Source organism: Pristiophorus japonicus, chromosome 9 (genome assembly GCF_044704955.1).
Source record: "Pristiophorus japonicus isolate sPriJap1 chromosome 9, sPriJap1.hap1, whole genome shotgun sequence".
Classification (NCBI taxonomy): Eukaryota; Metazoa; Chordata; class Chondrichthyes; family Pristiophoridae; genus Pristiophorus; species Pristiophorus japonicus.
Window position 1 is genome coordinate 19,874,617 of NC_091985.1, and position 24,091 is coordinate 19,898,707.

Below are 24,091 nucleotides of genomic sequence, written 5' to 3' on the forward strand. Positions count from 1 at the left end.
TGGTAGCACCCTCGCGTCTGAGTCAGAACGTTGTGTGGTTCCGGTCCCATTCCAGAAACCTGAGCACAAAAATCTAGGCTGACACTGCAGTGCAGTGCACTGCACTGAGCTGCACTGTCGGAGCTGCCATCTTTCAGATGAGACGTTAAACCGACTCTCCGGTTGACGTAAAAGATTCCATGGCACTATTTTGAAGAACAAGGGAGTTATCCCTGGTGTCCTGGTCAATGTTTATTTCTCAATCACATTGTCATTTGTGGGAGCTTGTTGTGCGCAAATTGGCTGCTGTGCTGCCAACATTACATCAGTGACTACGCATCAAAAAGTACTTCATTGGGACGTCCGGTGGTCGTGAAAAGCACTATATAAATACAAGTTGTCTTTTTTTCCCCATTTCTTTCAAGTCCCATTCGCCTGTCACCCTGTGCTCGCTGACCTACATTGGCTGCTGGTCCAGCAGCGTCTTAATTTTAAAATTCTCATCCTTGTTTTCAAGTCCCTCCGTGGCCTCTCCCCTCCCCATCTCTGTAACCTCCAGCCCTACAACCCTTTGAGAACTCTGCGCCCTCCTATTCTGGCCTCTTGCGCATCCCCAATTTTAATCATTCCCGGCCATGCCTTCAGCTGCTAAGGCCCTAATCTTTGGAATTCCCTCTCTAAACCTCTCCACTTCCCTGTCCTCCTTTAAGACGCTCCTTAACACTTGCCTCTTCACCTGCCCTAAAATCTCCCTATGTGGCTCACTGTCAAATCCTCTGAAGTGCCTTTACTACATTAAAAGCACTATACAAATGCAAGTTGTTCTTGTCATGTATTCAATTATCATTGTAACCCATGTATAAACTGACCTAAGTTGTACACCTTGAGAACATTGACCACAAGGGGGTGAACTTGTGGGAGACACTCCTAACCTGGACTTTCAGATATAAAAGAGGAAGCTCCACCCACCTTCATCACTTGAGGTCTTGTTAATAAAGGTAACTGGTCAGAGTGACCTTCTCTCCAGTATGGGCCTCGTGTGCATTTATACTGTATAGTAAGGACGTATCAGTTCTGAACTAAAAAATGCTCGCCTGTCCATGAAGCTCGTTGTTGCCCTGTCTTTGTCTCTACTGCTGCTGCGTACATTCACTTCATTTCGAGAGAGTGAAATCGTCTCTCGAGCTCAAATACCATAGAATGAATGCTGTGATCACCATGACTGTTATCCAAAAAAGCCAAGCTGCTGCATTTCAAAACGAAACATAGAAAACATTCCAAGTCTCTCTACACGAAGCAGGGGTTGGGCCTTTAATGGAGAGCTTGGTCAATGAAATGGGGTTTCTGAGGGCTTTTGATGAGGAACATCGGAACAAGAGGAGGCCATTCAGCCCTCGAGCCTGTTCCGGCATTACATTAGATCATGGCTGATCTGTATCTTAACTCCATCTACTCACCTTGGTCCCTTAACCCTTACTACCCTTGCCTGGAGGAAGAGATATAAAGAGAGTTCCAGAGCGCTGAAAGCTCTGGCTGGCACCAGTAATGGAGCAGAGGGATGGAATGACACGAGGCCAGAGTCCGAGCCGTGGGGGCCTGGAGGGGGGGAGGAGGAGAGAGGGGGGCGGCCGGAAACAGAAGGCTGCAGAGGTAGGCTAGGGCGACGCTGTGGAGGGATTTGTAAATGAGGTTAAGGTTTTTCAATTTGACATACTAGGGGACAGGGAGACAGTGTAGGTCATTGGGGAAGGGATGATGGGTGAGCAGGATAGAGTATCTGTAGAGTTTTAGTTGAATCCGAGTTTGTGGATGTAATGTCTGCACCTGTGCGCATGCTCAGGGTTGTAGAGCTGTTGATAACGCTCGCAGCCTTCTGCAACGCAAGAGGTGGGTGCCGGAGGGACTGGAGTGCATCATCAGCCCTGGCAACCAAATTCTAATTTGATTCTTTTAATGTTAAGTTTAATTTGTTTGGTTTTAGTGTCCCTTTAATAAGGAGGCACTTGATTTATAGTTTGAACTAAAATAGTTGTAGAGCTGTTGATGACGCTCGAGGCTTTCCACGACCGCTGGGCACCAGTGGGACTGGAGTGCATCATCACCCCCAGCAACCAAATTCTAAATTGTTTTTTTCCGGTTTTCTATATGTTGTGCCCCTTTAACAAGGAGGGGGGGTGGGGGGGACACTTGGTTAATTGTATGATTTAAAATAGTTGTAGAGCTGTTGAGTTGGGAGTGGCTCAGCCACTCGCATGATGTTCCCAAGTCTCAATAAAACCCCAGCCAGTTGGGTTCAGGGAATCCACGATGAGGCAGGTGGTTGTGAGCCTGGTGGATGAACTGGTAATGTGCAGTGTGATTGTTAAACTTTTTGCTCATAAACCAACTCGTTCTTAAACCAATGTGTTGCTATGAATTCTTCAGCAAAGAACCCATGAAGCAAATGCGTTATTGAAAAGCATTGGAACGATTGAGTCTAGAGTTGACGGTTGATGAAAGGTTTGGCAGCAGTCCAGCCATGATATATAATTGAATTGGAGAGCAGGCTTGATGGGCTGAATGGCCTCCTTCTGTTCCAGGCCTTGTGAAGATGAAAGCAAGCTACCTTGGTGGTGAATAGGAGGGTGTCACAGCCGTGCTCAGTCTTGCCTTTATCTGACTATTGGTTTAGGGTCTATGCAGCAACTCTCTTTCTATTAGGTGGAATTCAAGCATTTTTATTGCATCTGATTGCATTAAATTGTCCTTGGGGATCGGGCGGGAAATGGAGTTGAGGGCGAAGATCAGCCATGATCTTATTGAATGGTGGAGCAGGCTCGAGGGGCCCTATGGCCTACTCCTGCTCCTAATTCTTATGTTCTTGTGTAACAACAAGAAGGTGCATTTCTCTAGCACCTTTAACATAGTAAAACGTCCCAAGGTGCTTAACAGGAGAGTAAATCAGACAATAATTAACACAGCCAAAGCAGGAGACAATAGGGCAGATGTTCAAAGAGGTATGTTTTGAGGAGCGTCTTAAAGGAGCAGAGAGAGGTCGGCATTTTCGAGCTGAATAGCAAATCAGGGCAGGGATCCTGGCTGACTTATCCGCCACAGGCCAGGTCCCGAGGGTTCTGGATAAGGGAGGATCAACCTGTAGTTTGAATTGAAGCGTGCAAAACATGCTGATGGGTTTCTGTTTGTGTCAGAGAACCAGCTGACCAAAATAAGGTTGGTCTGTGTAATTCAAGCCAGTTCCACACTGAGCAAGACATTTTTTAACTTATTTTGTTAAGAAACATTACTAAAAGGAATTATAATTAAAAATATATATATATTAATTCACGGGATATGGGCGTCGCTGGCAAGGCTATTGCCTATCACTAATTGCCCTTAAGAAGATGGCCTGCAGTCCGTGTGGTGAAGGTACTCCCACAGTGCTGTTATGGAGGGAGTTCCAGGATTTTGACCCAGCGACGATGAAGGAACGGCGATATATTTCCAAGTCAGGATGGTATGTGAGTTAGAGGCAAACTTGCAGATGATGGTGTTCCCATGCGCCTGCTGCCCTTGTCCTTCTAGGTGGTGGAGATCTTGGGTTTGGGAGGTGCTGCCGAAGAAGCCTTGGCGAGTTGCTGCAGTGTATCTTGTAGATGGTACACACTGCAGCCACGGTGCGCCGGTGGTGGAGGGAGTGAATGTTTAAAGTGGTGGATGGGGTGCCAATCAAACGGGCTACTTTGTCCTGGATGGTGTCGAGCTTCTTGAGTGTTGTTGGAGCTGCACTCATCCAGGCAAGTGGAGAGTATTCCATCACACTCCTGACTTGTGCCTTGTAGATGGTGGAAATGTGTTTTATTGTTTGGAGATAAAAATGGATGAAGCTCCCTTGATGGCCACGTGGGTAAGGACACTGCTTGGTGGAGCACAGCCAGAGCAGAAACCTTTGATTCTTGGTCTTTGGAATGCAACTTCTTCAACACCATTGGGCTAAGGGTAAACATTGGCCAGGTTGTTCACTGCTGGTTGTGACAGCTCGTGTCTCTGTGTCTGTGTTCGTGCGTGTCCCTCCAAATCCCACCTCTGTCTATAAAACGCATTGAGACTGGTCTGCGATGCACCCCATTGTTGACCGTCCTGCCAAAACCTTCTATCGCGGCTCACCATTTTAGAATGGCCACTTGCGGCGAGGTATTGGTGGCTAAGAGGGCAGCACATCCATGAACAATAAGTACCGATAGGAGAGAGAAGGGGCATAAGACCAAAAAAGTAAGAGTTTGGATGAAACCACAGAAGCAGTGATGTATTTACAATTCTATGTTTAGTTAGTTGTTTAATGCATGTTATATAGGGTCAATATTCCAACAATAAAACTGAAATTTGAGCAGTTTTGTTCCTGTAATATGATGTTGAGTATTATATGCCAGTGTTTGAGTTGAAAACTGCAAGGAATGTCAAGAGGAGCCTAGAATTCTCTGCTCTGTTGAATTCTCACCCTTGTGTTCAAATTCCTCCACAGCCTCGACCCGCCCTACCTCCATAATCTCCTCCAGCCCCACGACCAATGTTCCCTTTAAACAGCAGGGAGGACCCGCACAGCCATGTGGAAGTTTGAATGGACCGCACATCCAAAAAAGAATTAAAGGGAGCATGGCCTACAACCCCACCGAAATCTCTGTGCTCCTCCATGAAAGCACGAAACAGGAGTAGGCCATACGGCCCCTCGAGCCTGCTCCACCATTTTATACGATCATGGCTGATCTGATCATGGACTCAGCTCCACTTCCCTGCCTGCTCCCCATAACCCCTTATTCCCATATTGGTTAAGAAACTGTCTGTCTTAAATGTATTCAATGACCCAGCTTCCACAGCTCTCTGGGGCAGCGAATTCCACAGATTTACAACCCTCAGAGAAGAAATTCCTCCTCATCTCAGTTTTAAATGGGCGGCCCTTTATTCTAAGTTAATTTCCCCATACTTCTAGTGTGAGCTGTGAGGAGGATGCTAAGAGACTGCAGGGTGACTTGGACAGGTTGGGTGAGTGGGCAAATGCATGGCAGATGCAGTATAATGTGGATAAATGTGAGGTTATCCACTTTGGGGGCAAAAACACAAAGGCAGAATATTATCTGAATGGCGGCAGATTAGGAAAAGGGGAGGTGCAACGAGACCTAGGTGTCATGGTACGTCAGTCATTGAAAGTAGGAATGCAGATAGAGCAGGCAGTTAAGAAAGAAAATGGCATGTTGGCCTTCATAGCGATAGGATTTGAGTATAAGAGCAGGGAGGTCTTGCTGCAGTTGTACAGGGCATTGGTGAGACCACACCTTGAATATTGTGTGCAGTTTTGGTCTCCTAATCTGCGGATGGACATTCTTGCTATTGAGGGATTGGACAGGTTAGATGCAGCGAAGGTTCACCAGACCGATTCCCGGGATGGCAGGACTGACCTATGAAGAAAGACTGGATTGACTCGGCTTATATTGACTGAAATTTAGAAGAATGAGAGGGGATCGCATATAAAATTCTGACGGGATTGGACAGGTTAGATGCAGGAAGAATGTTTCCGATGTTGGGGAATCCAGAACCAGGGGTCACAGTCTAAGAATAAGGGGTACGCCATATAAGATTGAGATGAGGAGAAACTTTTCACTCAGAGAATTGTGAACCTGTGGAATTCTCTACCACAGAAAGTTGTTGAGGCCAGTTCTTTAGATATATTAAAAAGGGAGCTAGATGTTGCCCTTGCAGCTAAAGGGATCAAGCGGTATGGAGAGAAGGCAGGAGTGGGGTACTGAAGTTGAATGATCAGCCATGATCATATTGAATGGTCAGCCATGATCATATTGAATGGTGGTGCAGGCTCGAAGGGCTGAATAGCCTGCTCCTGCACCTATTTTCTATGTTTCTAGTCTTCCCTATCAGTGGAAACATCCTCTCTGCATCCACCTTGTCAAGCCCCCTCATAATCTTATACTTTTCGATAAGATCACCTCTCATTCTTCTGAATTCCACTGAGTAGAGGCCCAACCTACTCAACCTTTCCTCAAGTCAAGCCCCTCATCCCCGGAATCAACCTAGTGAACCTTCTCTGAACTCTAACTGCTCCAGCATTGACAGCCGTGCCTTCAGCTGCCTGGACCCGAAGCTCTGGAATTCCCTTCCTCAACCTCTCCGCCTCTCTACCTCTCTCTCTTTCTTAAAAGACGCTCCTTAAAACTGGCCTCTTTTTGTCCTAATCTTCTGTGGCTGGCTGTCAAATTTTGTTTGATAACTCGTCAGCGAAGCGCCTTGGGATGCTTTACTACGTTTGAAGCGCTGTATAAATGCAATTTTTTGTTGTTGTTGTCAGTAACCTCAGCGCTGCTCCAACAGATGGGCGTTAAACAAAAGCAAAATACTGTGGCTGCTGGAATCGGAGAATGGTTCCAGCACAGAAGGAGGCCATTTGGCCCGTCGAGCCCGTGCCGACTTTCAGCTAGTCCCTGCTCTTTCCCCATAGCCCTGCAATTTTTTTTCATTCAGATACTTATCCCTTTTGAAAGATAAGATTGAGTCTGCCTCCACCACCCTTTCAGGCAGTGCATTCCAGAACCCAACCAAGTTTTTTCTTGCATTGCCTTTAGTTCTTTTGCCAATCGCCTTAAATCTGTGTCCTCTGGTTCTTGACCCTTCTGCCAATGGGAACAGTTTCTGTCTCTCTACTTTGTCCAGACCTCTCATGATATTGAACAATTGAATCTTAGTGTCAGCTGGGGCTCAGTGGGTAGCACTCTCGCCTCTGAGTCAGAAGGTTGTGGGTTCAAGTCACCCTCCAAGCATTTGAACACACAAATCTAGGCTGACACTCCAATGCAGTGCTGAGGGAGTGCTGCACTGTCGGAGGTGCCGTCTTTCAGATGAGACGTTAACCCAAGGCCCAGTCTGCTCTCTGAGGTGGGTGTAAAAGATCCAATGGGAATTTTTCAAAGAAGAGCAGGGGAGTTCACCCCGGTGTTCTGGCCAATATTTATCCCTCAATCAACATAACAAAACAGGTTATCTGGTCTTTATAACATTGCTGTTTGTGGGAGCTTGCTGTGCGCAAATTGGCTGCCACATTTCCCACATTACAACAGTGACTATACTCCAAAAGTACTTCATTGGCTGTAAAGCACTTTGAGACGTCCGGTGATCGTGAAAGGTGCTATTTAAATGCAAGTCTTTTATCAAATCTCCCCTCGCTCCTCTTTGCTCCAAGGAGAGCAATGAAATGAAATAAAAACAGAAAATGCTGGAAACACTCAGCAGGTCAGGCAGCATCTGTGGAGAGAAAAACAGAGTTAACGTTTCAGGGTGTGACCTTTCATCAGAACTTGACAAAGTTAGAGAAGACAGGGTTCAAAGTTCGATTTTAGAGCTGAGCAGGAAGTGTGAAAGGTTTCAACCTCTGTGTATTCCTTTCAGACCTGCATGGTGACATCTTTATATTCACTTAATTAATTTTAAATTATTCAGAGAATTCAATTCTCCATAACATCAACAGTCAATTATCAGCTATTCATTCAAGTGAACAGAAAATGGGCAGGAGAGTCTATCCACACCTGCTATATTGACTCTTGTTGAGTGAATAATTGCTTTCCTAAATCCTTTGCTCATTTAGTTAGATCACATTTATCAGCAGCAACTATCTGCTTTCGTATACTGCCTTTAACGTAACTAAACCTGCCTATTTCCACCTCTGTAACATTGCCTGTCTCAGCCCCTGCCTCAGCTCACCTGCTGAAACCCCCATCCATGCCTTTGTTACCTCTGGACTTGACTAATCCCTCATCATCATAGGCAGTCCCTCGGAATCGAGGAAGACTTGCTTCCATTCCTGAAGTGAGTTCTTTGGTGGCTGAACAGTCCAATACGAGAGCCACAGACTCTGTCACAGGTGGGACAGATAGTCGTTGAGGGAAGGGGTGGGTGGGACTGGTTTGCCGCTCTTTCCGCTGCCTGCGCTTGATTTCTGCATGCTCTCGGCGATGAGACTCGAGGTGCTCGGCGCCCTCCCGGATGCACTTCCTCCACTTAGGGCGGTCTTTGGCCAGGGACTCCCAGGTGTCGGTGGGGATGTCGCACTTTATCAGCGAGGCTTTGAGGTTGTCCTTGTAACGTTTCCTCTGCCCACCTTTGGCTCGTTTGCCGTGAAGGAATTCCGAGTCGAGCGCTTGCTTTGGGAGTCTCGTGTCTGGCATGTGAACAATGCGGCCCGCCCAGCGAAGCTGATCAAGTGTGGTCAGTGCTTCAATGCTGGGGATGCTAGCCTGGATGAGGACGCTGATGTTGGTGCATCTGTCCTCCCAGCGGATTTGTAGGATCTTGCAGAGACATCATTGGTGATATTTCTCCAGCAACTTGAGGTGTCTACTGTACATGGTCCACTTCTCTGAACCATACAAGAGGATGGGTATTCCTACGGCGCTGTAGACCATGAGCTTGGAGACAGTTTTGAGGGCCTGGTCTTCAAACACACTTTTCCTCAGGTGGCCGAAGGCTGCACTGGCTGATAGGAGGCTCCCGAGATAAGGGAACTAGGCGAGTGCAATTCCCCCCGGACCCCCCTGCCCCCACCTTGGACCCACGGCCTCCCCCCCCCCCCCCCCCTTCCTGGTCCCGCTCTTCCCCGCTCCCCCCCACACACCTCAAATCTGCCATCATCACCCCTCAAGAAAACCATCCACCGATCGCACCGTCCTTGCAAACTACCGCCCCATCTCCAAGCTTCCTTTCCCCTCAAGTCCTTGAACATGTTGGCTCCCAAATCCATGCCCATCTTTCCCACAATTCCATGCTCGAATCCCTTCAATCTGGTTTCCGCGCCTGCCGCAGTACTGAAACGGCTCTCATCAAAGTCACAAATTGTATCGTTTGTGACTGTGACAAGGCAAACGACCTCTCTTCGTCCTTCTTGATTTGTCTGCAGTCTTTGACACGGTTGGCCGCTTCATCCTCCTCCAACGCCTCTCCAATGTCGTCCAGCTGGGTGGGACTGCACTTGTCTGGTTCCATTCTTATCTATCCAATCGTGGTCAGAGAATCACCTGCAATGGTTTCTCTTCCCACTCCCGCATCGTTGCCTCTGGTGTCCCCCAAGGCTCTATCCTTGGCCCCCTCCTGTTTCTCATCTACATGTTGCCCCTTGGCGACATCATCCGGAAACACGGAGTCAGCTTCCACATGGACGCTGACGACTCCCAGCTCTACCTCACCACCACTTCTCTCAACCCCTCTATGGCCTCTAAATTGTCAGACTGCTTGTCCGACATCCATGAGCAGAAATTTTTCCCAATTAAATATTGGGAAGACCGAAGCCATTGTTTTCAGTCCTCGCCACAAACTCCGTTCCCTCGCCACTGACTCCAGCCCTCCTCCCAAGCTCCTATCTGAGGCTGAACCAGACTGCTTGCAACCTTGGTGTCATATTTGACCCTGACATGAGCTTTCGACCACATATCCACAGCATAATTAACACCACCTATTTCCACCTCCCGTACATTGCCTGTCTCTGCCTTTGCCTCAGCTCATCTGCTGCTGAAGCCCTCATCCATGCCTTTGTTACCTCTAGACTTGATTATTCCAGTGCACTTCTGGCTGGCCACCCACATTCTACCCTACGTAAACTAGAGGTGATCCAAAACTCGGCTGCTGCTGTCCGAACTCGCACCAAGTCCCGCATCACTCCTGTGCTCACTGACCTACATTATCTTCCAGTTAAGCAACGCTTCGATTTCAAAATTCTCATTTTCAAATCCCTCCATGGCCTCGCCCCTCTCTATCTCTGTAATCTCCTCCAGTCCCACAACCCCTCTGAGATGTCAGTGCTCATCTAATTCTGCCTTCTTGAGAGCATCCCTGATTATAATCGCTCAACCAACGTGCCTTCTGTTGCCGAGGCCCCAGCTCTGGAACTCCCTGCCTAAACCTCAGCCTGTCTACACCTCTCTTTCCTCCCTCAAGACGCTCCTTAAAACATACCTCCTTGACCAACCGGCGCTAATTTCTACTTATGAGGCTCGGGGTCAAATTTGTATCGCATAATACTCCTGTGAAGCGCCTTGGGACATTTCACTGCGTTAAAGGCGCTATATAAATACAAGTTGTTGTTCAAGTGCATATCCAAGTACTTTTAAAATCTGGTGAGGGTCTCTACCTCTACCATCCTTTCAGGCAGCAAGTTCCAGACTCCCACCACCCTCTGGGTGAAAAAGCTTCTCCTCAAATCCCCTCCAAACCTTCTACCCATGACGGCTGAAGGTTTCGCCATCAGCGGTGCAGGGAAGGGAGTGCGCAGGAGACCTGGGGGTGTACGGTGCAGCTCTTTGAAGATGGCAGGACAAGCTGAGAAGGCTGTTTTAAAAAAGCATACGGGATCCTTGGCTTTTTCCATAGAGGCTTCGAGTGCAAAAGCAAGGAAGTTCTCTTAAACCTTTTATAAAACACTGGTTCGGGCTCAGTTGGAATCTAATTCTGGGCAATGCACTTTAGGAAGTATTTCAAGGCCGAGGAGAGGGTGCAGGGGAGATTTATTGGAATGGTACCAGGGATGAGGGACTTCAGTTACTTGGGTAGACTAGAGCAACTGGCCTTGTTGTCCTCAAGAGTAGAGAAGATTCGGGGGAGATTTGATGGAGGGGTACAAAATCATGAATGGTTTTGATGGAGTAAATAAGAAATTGTTTCCACTGACAGGAGGATCAACAACCAGGGGACACAGGTTTAAGGTAATTGGCAAAAGAACCAGAGGAAAACATCTGATGATCTGGAACGCATTGCCTGAAAGGGCGGTGGAAGCAGATTCAGTAATAACTTTCAAAAGGGAGTTGGATAAATACTTTAACGACAATAATTTGCAGGGCTATGGGGAAAGAGCAGGGGAGTGGGACTAATTGGATGGCTCTTTCAAAGAGCCAGCACAGGAATGATGGGCCCAATGGCTGCCTCCTGTGCTATCTCAATCTAGGGGACCAGAATTCGAAGGCCAAAGGGCATGATCTGGAATGCAAGGCTGAAGAAAGCTGTAGACATTTGGGAGGAGTGAGATTGTGGAGCGATTTGCAAACCTGGGTGAAGATTTTGAATTCAGTGCTTTCGGTTCAGGGAGCCTGTGGAGCTCAGCGAGGTGATGGGTGATGGGCGAGTGGGACTTGGTATGGGACAGGATGGGGCAGCGGAAGTTTGCATGAGTTGGAGTTTATGTAGGCGGGAGCTTGGGAAACCCGTGAGGAAGGCACTGGAGATGTTGTTGTGGCGTAAGGGCAGGGACGCATGATGGTGTGGAGTTTGAAGGAGAGGACGTGCGGTATGAAGATCAGCTAAGAGTCGAACACAGCACAGTTTTCACTCGAGTTCAGCCTGGGCAAGTAGCCAGCGAGGGCGATGGAGTCAGGATAGGAATATTGAGGTTTGATGGGAGCTTCCTAATGTTAAAGAAAGAAGGAAAGACTTCCATTTATATCAGGCCTTTCACGACCATCGGACGTCTCAAAGCACTTTACAGTCAATTAAGTACTTTAGGAATGCAGTCACTGTTGTAATGTGGGAAACGCGGCAGCCTATTTGTGCATAGCAAGCAGCAATGTGATAATGATCAGGTAATCTTCTGTTATGTTGAATGAGGGATAAATATTGGCCAGAACACTCGGGATAGCTCCCCCGCTCTTCTTCGAAACAGTGCCATGGGATCGTTTACGTCCACCGGAAAGAGCAGACAGGGCCTCGATTTAACGTCTCCAAAAGACGGCACCTCCGACAGTGCAGTGCTCCCTCGTTGCTGCACTGGATTACTGTGCTCAAGTCCCTGGAGTGGGACTTAAACCCACAACCATCTGACTCCGAGGCGAGGCACAGCTGACACCGTTAAATTGGAGAAAATTCTGGCCTGCCTCCATGTTGGACAAGTGGTGATCGTGGTATCCAAGATAGGTAGAGCTGGGTATTGTCGGCATGCACGTGAAAGCTCACCTGAACTCCCTGGATCATGTTGCCAATGGGCAATGTGTAAACGAGGAAAAGGAAGACCCAGGAGGAGGGGGCAAACCAAGACGTACATGGGGTGACTGTGTGACGGCAGGGTAAGGGCTGGTATTAGGAAGGAGCAAAGCATCCTGATCCCTCTGGAGATACGGCAGCAATCTAATCAAGGTGCCAGTCAAACCCTCTTAAATAGAGGCTTTGCTTCACCAGCGGGAAGGGCTTTGAATGGAACAGGCTGTGTCTGGCATTCCAGAGAAGGTGAGAGAATTCTTCCCTCCCCCCTCCCCCTCAAAGTAATCTGAAAATCTTCTCTCTCATGAGTATGTTTCAGATAAATGCTACCTGGCAAACTGGTTGTGTTTATGCTGAGAATCGGTCCTTTGCCAAGTGCAGATAAAAACGACCGTTTGCAAATATTTGTGTTTCATTTTGTGGAAGTTTAAACAGCAATTCAACCCGTCAGTCAAAACTTCTTTTTAAAAGTGCATTTACACTATAGCAGCAGCACTGAATTTAAATGCACTGTTTGCCCTCCTTCACCTCCACTAACTATTCTAGGTCTTGTCGATTGGTGAATATGTCTTTGCCGTTGTTATGTCTTCAGATGCTCCAATAATTGTCTCGTGGAGTCATGTGTTGTGCTTGAACTGTAGTGACCTTAGTCCATTTAATGTAACTCCAGAGTGCGGATCACACATGCTGGCCTGCATTTTATACGAGGCCTGGTACACCTGTACAGGTAATCTACAAGTCTCCCACTGCAGTGCCCTCTGGTGGCACACCTTGTAATAGTACAAGCAGTAACCATGTAGGATACATGACTGCCCATTTCCACCTTTTTGTAACAACACCTATCTTTGCCCTTGCCTCAATTTAGCTGCTACCACATCCATGCTTTTATCATCTCGAGACTTGACTATTCCAACGCACTCCTGGCCGGCCTCCTTAGTTCTACCCTACGTAAACTCGGTGGTCCAAAACTCTGCTGCCCATGTGCTAACTCGCACCAAGTCCCACTCACCCATCACCCCTGAGCTCGCTGACCTACATTGGCTCCCAGTTAAGCAGCGCCTCGATTTTAAAATTCTCATCCTTGTTTTCAAATCCCTTGATGGCCTCACCCCTCCTTATCCCTGTAGCCTCCTCCAGCCCTATAGTCCCCCGAGATCTCTGTGCTCTGCCTATTCTGGCCTTTTGAACACCCCGATTTGAATCGCTCTACCATTGGCGGCCGTGCTTTCAGCTGCCTAGGCCCTAAGCTCTGGAATTCCCTCCCTAAACCTCTCTGCCTCTCCATCTCTCTCTCCTCCTTTCAGATGCTCCTTAAAACCTACCTCTTTGACCAAGCTTTAGGTCATCTGCCCTCACATCTCCTTGTATGGCTCGGTGTCCAAGTATTTTTGATAGCACTCCTGTGAAGTGCCTTGGGACGTTTTATTATGTTAAAGGCACTATATAAATATAAGTTGTTGTCAGGTAACAGCAATCTGTCAGAGTAAAAGCAGGGAGCTGGTCTGTATTAACTGGGGAACCCAGCGCCAGCAGAGAGCAACTCTTGACTTGGAAGGTGATTGCAGGAAAAGGGAGCAGTAAGGGCTTACTGAAAGGAGGTTCTAGACCTTGATGAAGTGCTTGAAGTAAAAACCCGTTCTATAATCATGGAATGAAATCATTGAATCTTACAGCGCAGAAGGAGGCCATTCGGCCCATCATACCTGTTTCAGCTCTTTGAAAGAGTTGTCCAATTAATCCCACTCCCTTGCTCGTTCCCAGTGTCAGCTGTGGCTCATAGAAACATAGAAACATAGAAAATAGGTGCAGGAGTAGGCCATTCGGCCCTTCTAGCCTGCACCGCCATTCAATGAGTTCATGGCTGAACATGCAACTTCAGTACCCCATTCCTGCTTTCTCACCATACCCCTTCTTCCCTTAGTAGTAAGGACTTCATCTAACTCCTTTTTGAATATATTTAGTGAATTGGCCTCAACAACTTTCTGTGGTAGAGAATTCCACAGGTTCACCACTCTCTGGGCGAAGAAATTCCTCCTCATCTCGGTCCTAAATGGCTTCCCCCTTATCCTTAGACTGTGTCCCCTGGTTCTGGACTTCCCCAACATTGGGAACATAAACGTTTCTATGAGGTCCCCTCTCATTCTTCTGAACTCCAGTGAATACAAGCCCAGTTGATCCAGTCTTTCTTGATAGGTCAGTCCCGCCATCCCGGGAATCAGTCTAGTGAACCTTCGCTGCACTCCCTCAATAGCAAGAATGTCCTTCCTCAGGTTAGGAGGCCAAAACTGTACACAATACTCCAGGTGTGGCCTCACCAAGGCCCTGTACAACTGTAGTAACACCTCCCTGCCCCTGTACTCAAATCCCCTCGCTATGAAGGCCAACATGCCATTTGCTTTCTTAACCGCCTGCTGTACCTGCATGCCAACCTTCAATGACTGATGTACCATGACACCCAGGTCTCTTTGCACCTCCCCTTTTCCTAATCTGTCACCATTCGGATAATAGTCTGTCTCTCTGTTTTTACCACCAAAGTGGATAACCTCACATTTATCCACATTATACTTCATCTGCCATGCATTTGCCCACTCACCTAACCTATCCAAGTCGCTCTGCAGCCTCATAGCATCCTCCTCGCAGCTCACACTGCCACCCAACTTAGTGTCATCCGCAAATTTGGAGATACTACATTTAATCCCCTCGTCTAAATCATTAATGTACAGTGTAAACAACTGGGGCCCCAGCACAGAACCTTGCGGTACCCCACTAGTCACTGCCTGCCATTCTGAAAAGTCCCCATTTACTCCTACTCTTTGCTTCCTGTCTGACAACCAGTTCTCAATCCATGTCAGCACACTACCCCCAATCCCATGTGCTTTAACTTTGCACATTAATCTCTTGTGTGGGACCTTGTCGAAAGCCTTCTGAAAGTCCAAATATACCACATCAACTGGTTCTCCCTTGTCCACTCTACTGGAAACATCCTCAAAAAATTCCCTTTCACAAATCCATGCTGACTTGGACCTATCATATTACCTCTTTCCAAATGCACTGCTATGACATCCTTAATAATTGATTCCATCATTTTACCCACTACCGATGTCAGGCTGACCGGTCTATAATTCCCTGTTTTCTCTCCCTCCTTTTTTAAAAAGTGGGGTTACATTGGCTACCCTCCACTCGATAGGAACTGATCCAGAGTCAATGGAATGTTGGAAAATGACTGTCAATGCATCCACTATTTCCAAGGCCACCTCCTTAAGTACTCTGGGATGCAGTCCATCAGGCCCTGGGTATAAAACTTGCCTCTGCGTCTGAAGGTTGTAGGTTGAAGTCCCACTTCAGGAACTTAAGCACATAAATCTAGGCTGACACGCCCACTGCGGTACTAAGGGAGTGCCGCACTGCTGGAGGTGCCGTCTTTCGGATGAGACGTTAAACCGAGACCGCGTCTGTTCTCCGGTAGATGTAAAAGATCCCACGGCACTATTTTGAAGAAGAGCAGGGATATTATCCCTGGTGTCAGGCCAATATTTATCCCTCAATCAACATAACAAAAACAAATGATCTGGTCATTGCTGTTTGTGAGAGCTTGCTGTGTGCAAATTGGCTACCATGTTTCCCACATTACAACAGTGACTACACTTCAAAAGTACTTAATTGACTGAAGCGATTTGAGATGTCTGGTGATTGTGAAAGGTGCTATATAAATGTAAGTTTTTCTTTCTTTCTCCTCCAATTCTGGCCTGTTGCGCATCCCCAATTTTCATTGCCCCACCATTGGTGGCTGTGCCTTCAGCTGCCAAAGCCTCCAGTTCTGGAATTCCCTCCCTAAATCTCTTTACCTCGCTACTCCTGTACCTCGCTCTCCTCCTTTTCAACTGCTCCTTAAAACCCACCTCTTTGACCAGGTTTATGGTCGCATATTTCCTTGTGTGCCTTGGTGTCAAATTTTGTTTACCGCTCCTGTGAAGCACCTTGGGGCGATTCACTACTTTAAAGTAGCCATTGAAACCAACCAGTGATTTATAAAGGTTTAGCACACCTTTGCCATTTACTCTGTGCCTTTAATTAACATTGTAACTCGTGTTCAAATATGCTGTCGGCATCAAAGTGAAAATGGTCCATGGATTTAGCGTAATCAGGTGTGCTGTGCATTCATAATGCATCATTGGAGCAAAAATACAATCAGATAATTATGGATGAGGGAGCCATTCAGCCCATCTTTGTTCATCATCTGAAGGACCCTGAAGGCCCCCTATTGACCATCCAGTTGGTAAATGATTGTACTCTATCTGGTAAGCTGTTTCCATGTGTTGACCACTCTGTGAAGAAGGACTTCCAGATATCGGCCCTCGGTTTAGCTGTTAACCACGCACTCGATCGTTTGTGCGCAATATTGTTGGATAAATCAATCTGCATTTCAATAAAATGTTCTAAACTCTTTGACGTCCCCCTTTTAGTCTGGGGACTGCTCGAGTTTCTACCCAAGGTGGTTATGCTTGGGCTTGTTCAGTCTGAATTCTGAGAGACCTGCTAATTCCAGCTCCCTGGTCCCAGTGGATTTACCACAGACCCTGTAATATTCAGCACAGTTTGGTTGCTCATAAACATGAGCGCACAAAGAGAGAGACAGACACAGTGCAAATATTGAAAACCTCAAATAAACATAGGAAATGCCTGAAATAGAAAGAAAAGGCAAGACTTGCAATTATCGAGCGCCTTTCATGACCACCAGACGTCCCAAAGCGCTTTACAGCCAATTAAGTATATTTTTTTTAGTGCAGTCACTGTTGTAATGTAGGAAAAGCGGCAGCCAATTAGCAGACAGCAAACTCCCACAAACAGCAATGTGATAATGACCAGATAATCTGTTTTTAGTGATGTTGATTGAGGGCTAAATATTGGCCAGGACACCCCTGCTCTTCTTCAAAATAGTGTCATGGGATCTTTTGCATCCACATGAGAGCAGGCGGGGCCTCGGTTTAACATCTCATCTGAAAGATGGCACCTCCGACAGTGCAGCGCTCCCTCAGTACTGCACTGGAACGTCAGCCTAGATTTTTGTGCTCAAGTGTTTGGAGGGTGACTTGAACTGACCACCTCCCGACTCTGAGACGAGAATGCTACCCACTGAGCCACGGCTGACACTAAATAGATGGTAGATCAGTCACAAGCTGAAAAAGAAACCTGGGGCTAATGTGTCTGTCCGGATCCTTTTAACACAATTATATTTCTGACCCAATTCTCTCCCCTCCCCATTCCTCCTCTAGAGATTCATCCCTTGGGCACCCTCCAGGGCTGCTATAACCCATTTCCTGCCAGAATGTCTTGCAGCCAGCAGAGAGAGGAGACACCGGTGCGGATGCTCAGACGCTGAATATGTTCGAGAGATCGAAAGATTTCTGGGCATTAAGGGAATCAAGGAATATGGGGATCAGATGGGAAAGTGGAGTTGAGGTAGAAGTTCAGCCATGATCTTATTGAATGACGGCGCAGGCTCGAGGGACCATATGGCCTGCTCCCGCTTTAATTTCTTGCGTTCTTATGCAACACCAACTTGCATTTATATAGCGCCTTTAACAGAGCGAACCGGCGCAAAGCGCTTCACAGGGGTGTTATGAGATTTAAAAAATTGATACTGAACCGCATAAGTAGATATTAGTGCAGATTTTAAGGAGCATCTTGAAGGAGGAAAGAGAGGTGGAGAGGTTTCGGCAGGGAGTTCCAGAGCTTGGGGCCCAGGCAACAGAAGACACGGCCACCAATGGTTGAGCGATTCTAATCAGGGATGCTGAAGAGGGCAGAATTAGAGGAGCGCAGACATCTCGGGAGGGTGGGGGGGTTGTGGGGCTGGAGGAGATTACAGAGATGAGGAGGGACGAGGCCATGGAGGGATTTGAAAATAAGGATGAGAATTTTGAAATTGAGGCGTTGCTTAACCGGAAGCCAATGTAGGTCAGCGAGCACAGGGGTGATGGGTGAACAGGACTTGGTGCAAGTTAGGGCCCTTAATGTCGTAAGACATCCCAAGGCGCTTCACACGAGTGTTATCTGACAAAAATTGACATCCGAGCCACGTCGAGATATTGAGACGGAGCCGAAAAGCTTGGTTGAAGAGATAGGTTTTGAGGAGCCTTTTAAAGGAGGAGAGAGAGGTGGAGAGATTTAGGAACTTGGGGACTTAAAACGAGGCCCCAGAGATGAAAGCACGAGCTGCTATTAGACTTGAATATCGCCGGCTCCTGACACGCGGGTCTCCTGAAACCACCATAACACCACGGTAAACTCTCCAGATTTGCCAAGTCCAGCAGTTGGGAAGAACCATTTTTTCTCGCTCCTTTTGGGTTTATCAGAAAGGCCAGTCCCTGTATTTGTTTGCACTTTGTTTCCTTAGTGCGTGACTGAAGTGGATGTTCTCTCTTGACCCTACAGATAAGGTGAGCGGCCCCCGACAGCTGATGAGGAAGGGCATCACGCTGATTTTTATTGGGCACATCAATTTCATCATTGGCGCGATCGTCCATGGTACGGTGCTGAGGCACATCTCGAAGCCCGAGGACAAGGTGACAGCCGAGTATTCGGTGGCCAACATCATTTCTGTCGTCTCGGGTCTGTTGGTGAGTTCTTCCGCTTGCTTTGTTTTATGGATGGGAGAGGCTTGTGTTCTTGCTGCATGGAATACTGTTGTCAAATTTCTCAAGGAAACTGACGGACTGGGGCACTAACAAGCTGTTGTCATTGGGTGAGAGATTTGAAAGACTTTCCATTATATGGCGCCTTTCACAACCTCGGGATGTCCCAAGGTACTTTACAGCCAATGAAGTACTTTTGAAGTGTAGTCACTGTTGAAATGTCGGAAACGCGACAGCCAATTTGCACACAGCAAGCTCCCACAAACAGAAACATGGCAATGACCAGATAATCTGTTTGTGATGTTGGTTGAAGGATTAAGTATTGGCCAGGACACCGTGGTTAACTTCCCTGCTCTTCAAATTGGTGCCGTGGGATCTTTTGCATCCACCTGAGAGAGCAGACGGTGCCTCGATTTTAATGTCTCATCCGAAAGACGGTACCTCCAACAGTGCAGCACTCCCTCAGCACTGCACTGGGAGTGACAGCCTAGAATTTGTGCTTAAATCTCGAGTGGGACTTGAACCTACAGCTTGCTGACTCAGGTGCGAGTGCTACCCACAGACACACTGTCTAAACTGCTGATTTGTGCTGGGGGCCTGGTTTCCATGGATGACAAAAACCATCCCATACCTTGGTCAACTGACCATTCTTCATGTGCGAGCCAGGAGAGTAAAGGCTGGTGAGCTATTCAACCATGGAGGGCGTCAGTCAAGTTGAACCAGTCCTTGGTAGCACCAAACACCTCATGCATTCACTGAGAAGCAATTGTAGTGGGAACCTTGGCTCTTACCCCACCCCAACCCAGCCCCCTCTCTCTAGCACTGGGCAGAGGGTGGGAGGGAAAAGAATGTTATAAACTTAATTGTTTCTGAATAGTCCACCGTTAAACTTTTGTTTAAATTGTTTACCCACCCTCCTGCCCCTGAAGGCTGGGCTGTGGCTGCAGAGACACTGATGGCTCCAGAGCCTTGTCCAGATGCTGATTCTCTGTGAACGCAAAGAAAAATGAAAGACTTGCATTCATATAGCGCCTTTCACAACAACAGGACTTCTCAAAGCACTTTACAGCCAATTAAGTTCTTTTGGAATGTGATCACTGTTGGTATGTGGGAATCGCCGCAGCTAATTTGCGCACAGCAAGCTCCCACAAATAACGACGTGATCATGACCAGATAAACTGATTTTTGTTATGTTTGTGCGATTTAAATATTGACCAGGACACCGGGGATAACTCCCCTGCTCTTCTTCGAAATAGTGCCATGGGATCTTTTATGTCCACCCGAGAGGGCACTTGGGGCCTCGGTTTAACGTCTCGTCCAAAAGACGGCACCTCCGACAGTGCAGCACTGGAGTGTCAACCTATATTTTGTGCTCGGGTCCCTGGAGTGGAACTTGAACCTACAACCTACTGACTTACAGGCGAGTGTGCTACCCACTGAGCCATAGCTGAGTGAATTAACCCTTCAGCTGCAGGAGCGATCACACCCATAGTCAGTCCTGTCCTCTACGTGTGTGTGTGCACGCATGCGCATAATCTCTCACTTCCTCATACACCTCGCATCAGATATCCATGCATAGCAAACTTGATGCCTTATACCCAGGAAACTTAACTGGTCTTTCTCTTTGTACCTGCTATGTGTTTGCCTCATATTCTCTCTATTTCCTTGCAACAGTCTCTTGGCAACAGTTATCACGGCTGCTATGCAAGGATATTCTGCTTGAAGGTGTCCAAGGATGAGGGATGTATGCATGTGTGTGTATATATATTTTAGGTGAGATTCTGCAGGCCATCAAATTGTTTGTTTTATCCATCATCACGTGTTAACTTCCAGGGGTATGTGTGGAACGAAGAGCCCAGTTAAGCTCTGGTTGTGACTAATCGGGGGTTTCTTTTGTTTTAATTCTTCAGAGTATCGCCACTGGCATCATTGCCATTCTGGTCTCGCGAAACTTAACCAAGGTAAAACTGGTAAGTGGTTTCATTATTCTACTTCAATATACTTTATATATTTAAAGTCAACCCACAACCACCACCACTGGCATTTATATAGCGCCTTTAACCGAGTAAAACATCCCAAGGTGCTTCACCTGAGCGATTTATCAAACAAAATTTGACACAGCGCCAGCCCTTATACATGGCCTCCTTCGACCTTACAAAGGCCTTTGACACTGTCAACCACGAGGGTCTATGGAGCGTCCTCCTCCATTTCGGATGCCCCCAAAAGTACGTCACCATCCTCCGCCTGATCCACGACGACATGCAGGCCGTGATCCTTACCAACGGATCCATCACAGACCCAATCCATGTCTGGACCGGGGTCAAGCAGGGCTGTGTCATCGCCCCAACTCTCTTCTCAATCTTCCTCGCTGCCATGCTCCGCCTCACATTTGACAAGCTCCCCGCTGGAGTGAAACTAAATTACAGAATCAGTGGGAAGCTCAATCTTCGCCGTCTCCAGGCCAGGTCCAAGACCACCCCAACCTCTGTCGTCGAGCTACAGTACGCGGACGACGCCTGCGTCTGAGCACACACACAGGCTGAACTCCAGTATATCGCCGGCGTACGAAAGCATAAGCCTTGCGCTGAACATCAGTAAGACAAAGGTCCTCCACCAGCCTGTCCTCGCCGCACTGCACTGCCCCCCAAACATCAAAATCCACGGCGTGGTCCTGGATAATGTGGACCACTTCCCCTATCTCGGGAGCCTCCTGTCAACAAAAGCAGGCATTGACGACGAGATCCAACATTGCTTCCAGTGCGCCAGTGCAGCCTTCGGCCGCCTGAGGAAAAGAGTGTTTGAAGACCAGGCCCTCAAAACTGTCTCCGAGCTCATGGTCTACAGAGCCGTAGTAATACCCGCCCTCCTGTATGGCTCAGGGATGTGGACCATGTACAGTAGACACCTCAAGTAACTGGAGAAATACCACCAGCGATGTCTCCGCAAGATCCCACAAATCCCCTGGGAGGACAGACACACCAACGTTAGCGTCCTCGTCCAGGCCAACATCCCCAGCATCGAAGCACTGACCGCACTTGATCAGCTCCGCTGGGCAGGCCGCATTGTTCGCATGCCAGACACGAGACTCCCTACACCAACACTCGATGGAAAAACTCAGGATATCAACTACTAATTATGTTTCATGTTGCTGGAATAACTTGCTGTGAATCCTTTAGTGAAAATATGAAACCGGTATTTTCATATCTGGTACGAATATTGATTGAGATCCACAACAACCTGAAGTTGAGCAACAATCTGCAGTAATGTCTGTTTGAACAAGGTGTGGATTCCTGGATCTACAACGGGTCAGGGTACAATACACGTTGAGTAAATTTCCTTATCTCCATCAGATTGCTGCTGAGCAATAGACTGTAATACCTGACTAACAATCACCCTGCACTCTGCTCCTTCTCCATGCACTAGTTCCCGTGCTTGGTTAAAGGGACACATTGTTGTCCAGCTATGTGTTTACCTTGAGATCGCCGCAAGATCCTGCAAATCCCCTGGGAGGACAGGCGCACCAACATCAGTGTCCTCGCCCAGGCTAACATCCCCACTATTGAAGCACTGACTACACTCGATCAGCTTCGCTGGGCAGGCCACATAGTTCGCATGCCAGACACGAGACTCCCCAAGCAATTGCTGTATGCGGAGCTCCTTCACAGCAAACGAGCCAAAGGTGGGCAGCGGCAACGTTACAAGGACACCCTCAAAGCCTCCCTGGTAAAGTGCGACATCACCAATGACACCTGGGAGTCCCTGGCCAAAGACCGCTCTAAGTAGAGGAAGTGCATCCGGGAGGGCGCTGAGCTCTTCGAATCTCAACGCCGCGAGAGTGAAGAGGTCAGGCGCAGGCAGTGGAAGGAGCGTGCAACAAACCAGTCCCACCCCCCCCCCCCCCCCTCTTCCCTCGACGAATGTCTGTCCCACCTGTGACACGGTCTGTGGCTCTCATTTTGGACTGTTCAGCCACCAAAGGACTCACTTTAGGAGTGGAAGCAAGTCTTCCTCGATTCCGAGGGACTGTCCATGATGATGATTACCTTGAGGCTTGAAAAGGAAGGAATGCTGAAGAGCATGATAAACCCATTGTGTTGCCAATCTTGTTGACTGCTTTAAAAGGAAGGATTTTTGTTACAATCGACCAGTTTAGATCCCCAAATAACTTAGTGGCTATTGTGTGCACACTGTGGCTGCCATTCAGGATCTGAGTCCATTGTTACTTTAGACACAGATTTTTGAGCGATAAGGGAGTCAAGAGTTATGGAGAGGGCGAAGGGAAGTGGAGTTGAGGCCAAGATCCGGTCAGCCATGATCTTATTGAATGGTGGAACAGGCTCGAGAGACCAAATGGCCTACTCCTGTTTCAGCTCTTGGCTGACCTTGCCTTCCGCTCCTATCACCCAGTTGTGTTGTCTTTCATTTCTCTCATCTTGCTTTGCTCCTCCACCCCCATCCTTTACAACTACAACAACAACTTGTATTTATATAGCGCCTTTAATGCAGTGAAACGTCCCAAGGCGCTTCACACGAGTATTGTGCGAAAACTTGGTCAGAGGTATGTTTTAAGGAACATCTTGAAGGAGGGTAGAGAGGTTTAGGGAGGGAGTTCCAGAGCTTGGGGCCTAGGCAGCTGAATGGTTGGGCGATTATAATCTGAGGTGCTCGGGAGGACAGAATTAGAGGAGCGCAGACGTCTCTGTGGGGACGCTGGAGGAGATTAGAGATGGGGAGGGGCGAGAGACCATGGAGGGATTTGAAAATAAGGATGAGAATTTTGAAACTGAGGCGTTACTTAACGAACCCCCACCATTCTCCTGGCACCATTCCAGGTTCAAGCACCACCTTCCCCCCCCCCCCCCCCCCCCGCCTTCAATTAGCCCCAAGCTGCCTGCTATATCTCATCCTCTCCTCTCTGAGCATCCTGCTCACCCACAACAGCTCCCTCAGACTGCCAGTGAATCAATGACTGCCCCCGTCTGCATTTCCCCCCCCCCCCCCCCCCCCCCACCCAGTATGTCCTTTCCCTTGCCATAGTGTTGTTGATTGCTTTGACTGAAACTTGGCTCACAGGTGACGACATCTTTCCCCTCGCTGCAGCCTCCTCGCCTGGCTATACGTGCCTCACCCAAACCGCCGCTGGGGCCCCGATCACCAAATCATACCGTTAGTCTTTACCCCAACCTGTTGGGCACCATTTCTCCCTTTTGAGCACCTCGCCCTGTTCCACCTCTTTCACCTCACCTTTAAAAACCTTGTCTACTGTCTTCCCCCCACCCCCACTCCGACCCCTTCCTTTCCCCTCTAAGTCTCTGCACTGATCCTTGTTCTCATTGATTTCAATCTCCATTGGGTGAAGTACTGGAAGGTGAATGGTGCCCATAGAAACATGACCCAGCAAGGTCGGCCATGTCTTCAGGAGAGATGGGGAAACAATTAATTGTTGAGAAAGAAAATAAAGTTGAAGTGAAAAATATTGCATAAGG

The 24,091-nt window shown here is 47.9% G+C and overlaps 1 protein-coding gene across 1 annotated transcript in view; it reads left to right on the top strand.

Annotated features, from left to right (window-relative positions):
* Positions 1 to 24,091, top strand: part of krtcap3 (keratinocyte associated protein 3) — a 37,271-nt gene that overhangs the window by 2,517 nt on the left and 10,663 nt on the right. Inside the window, exons 2-3 of the mRNA XM_070890939.1 lie at positions 18,406 to 18,590; positions 20,516 to 20,575. Of these exons, the coding sequence (XP_070747040.1) occupies positions 18,406 to 18,590; positions 20,516 to 20,575 (245 nt within the window). The remainder of the gene's footprint in view (positions 1 to 18,405; positions 18,591 to 20,515; positions 20,576 to 24,091) is intronic.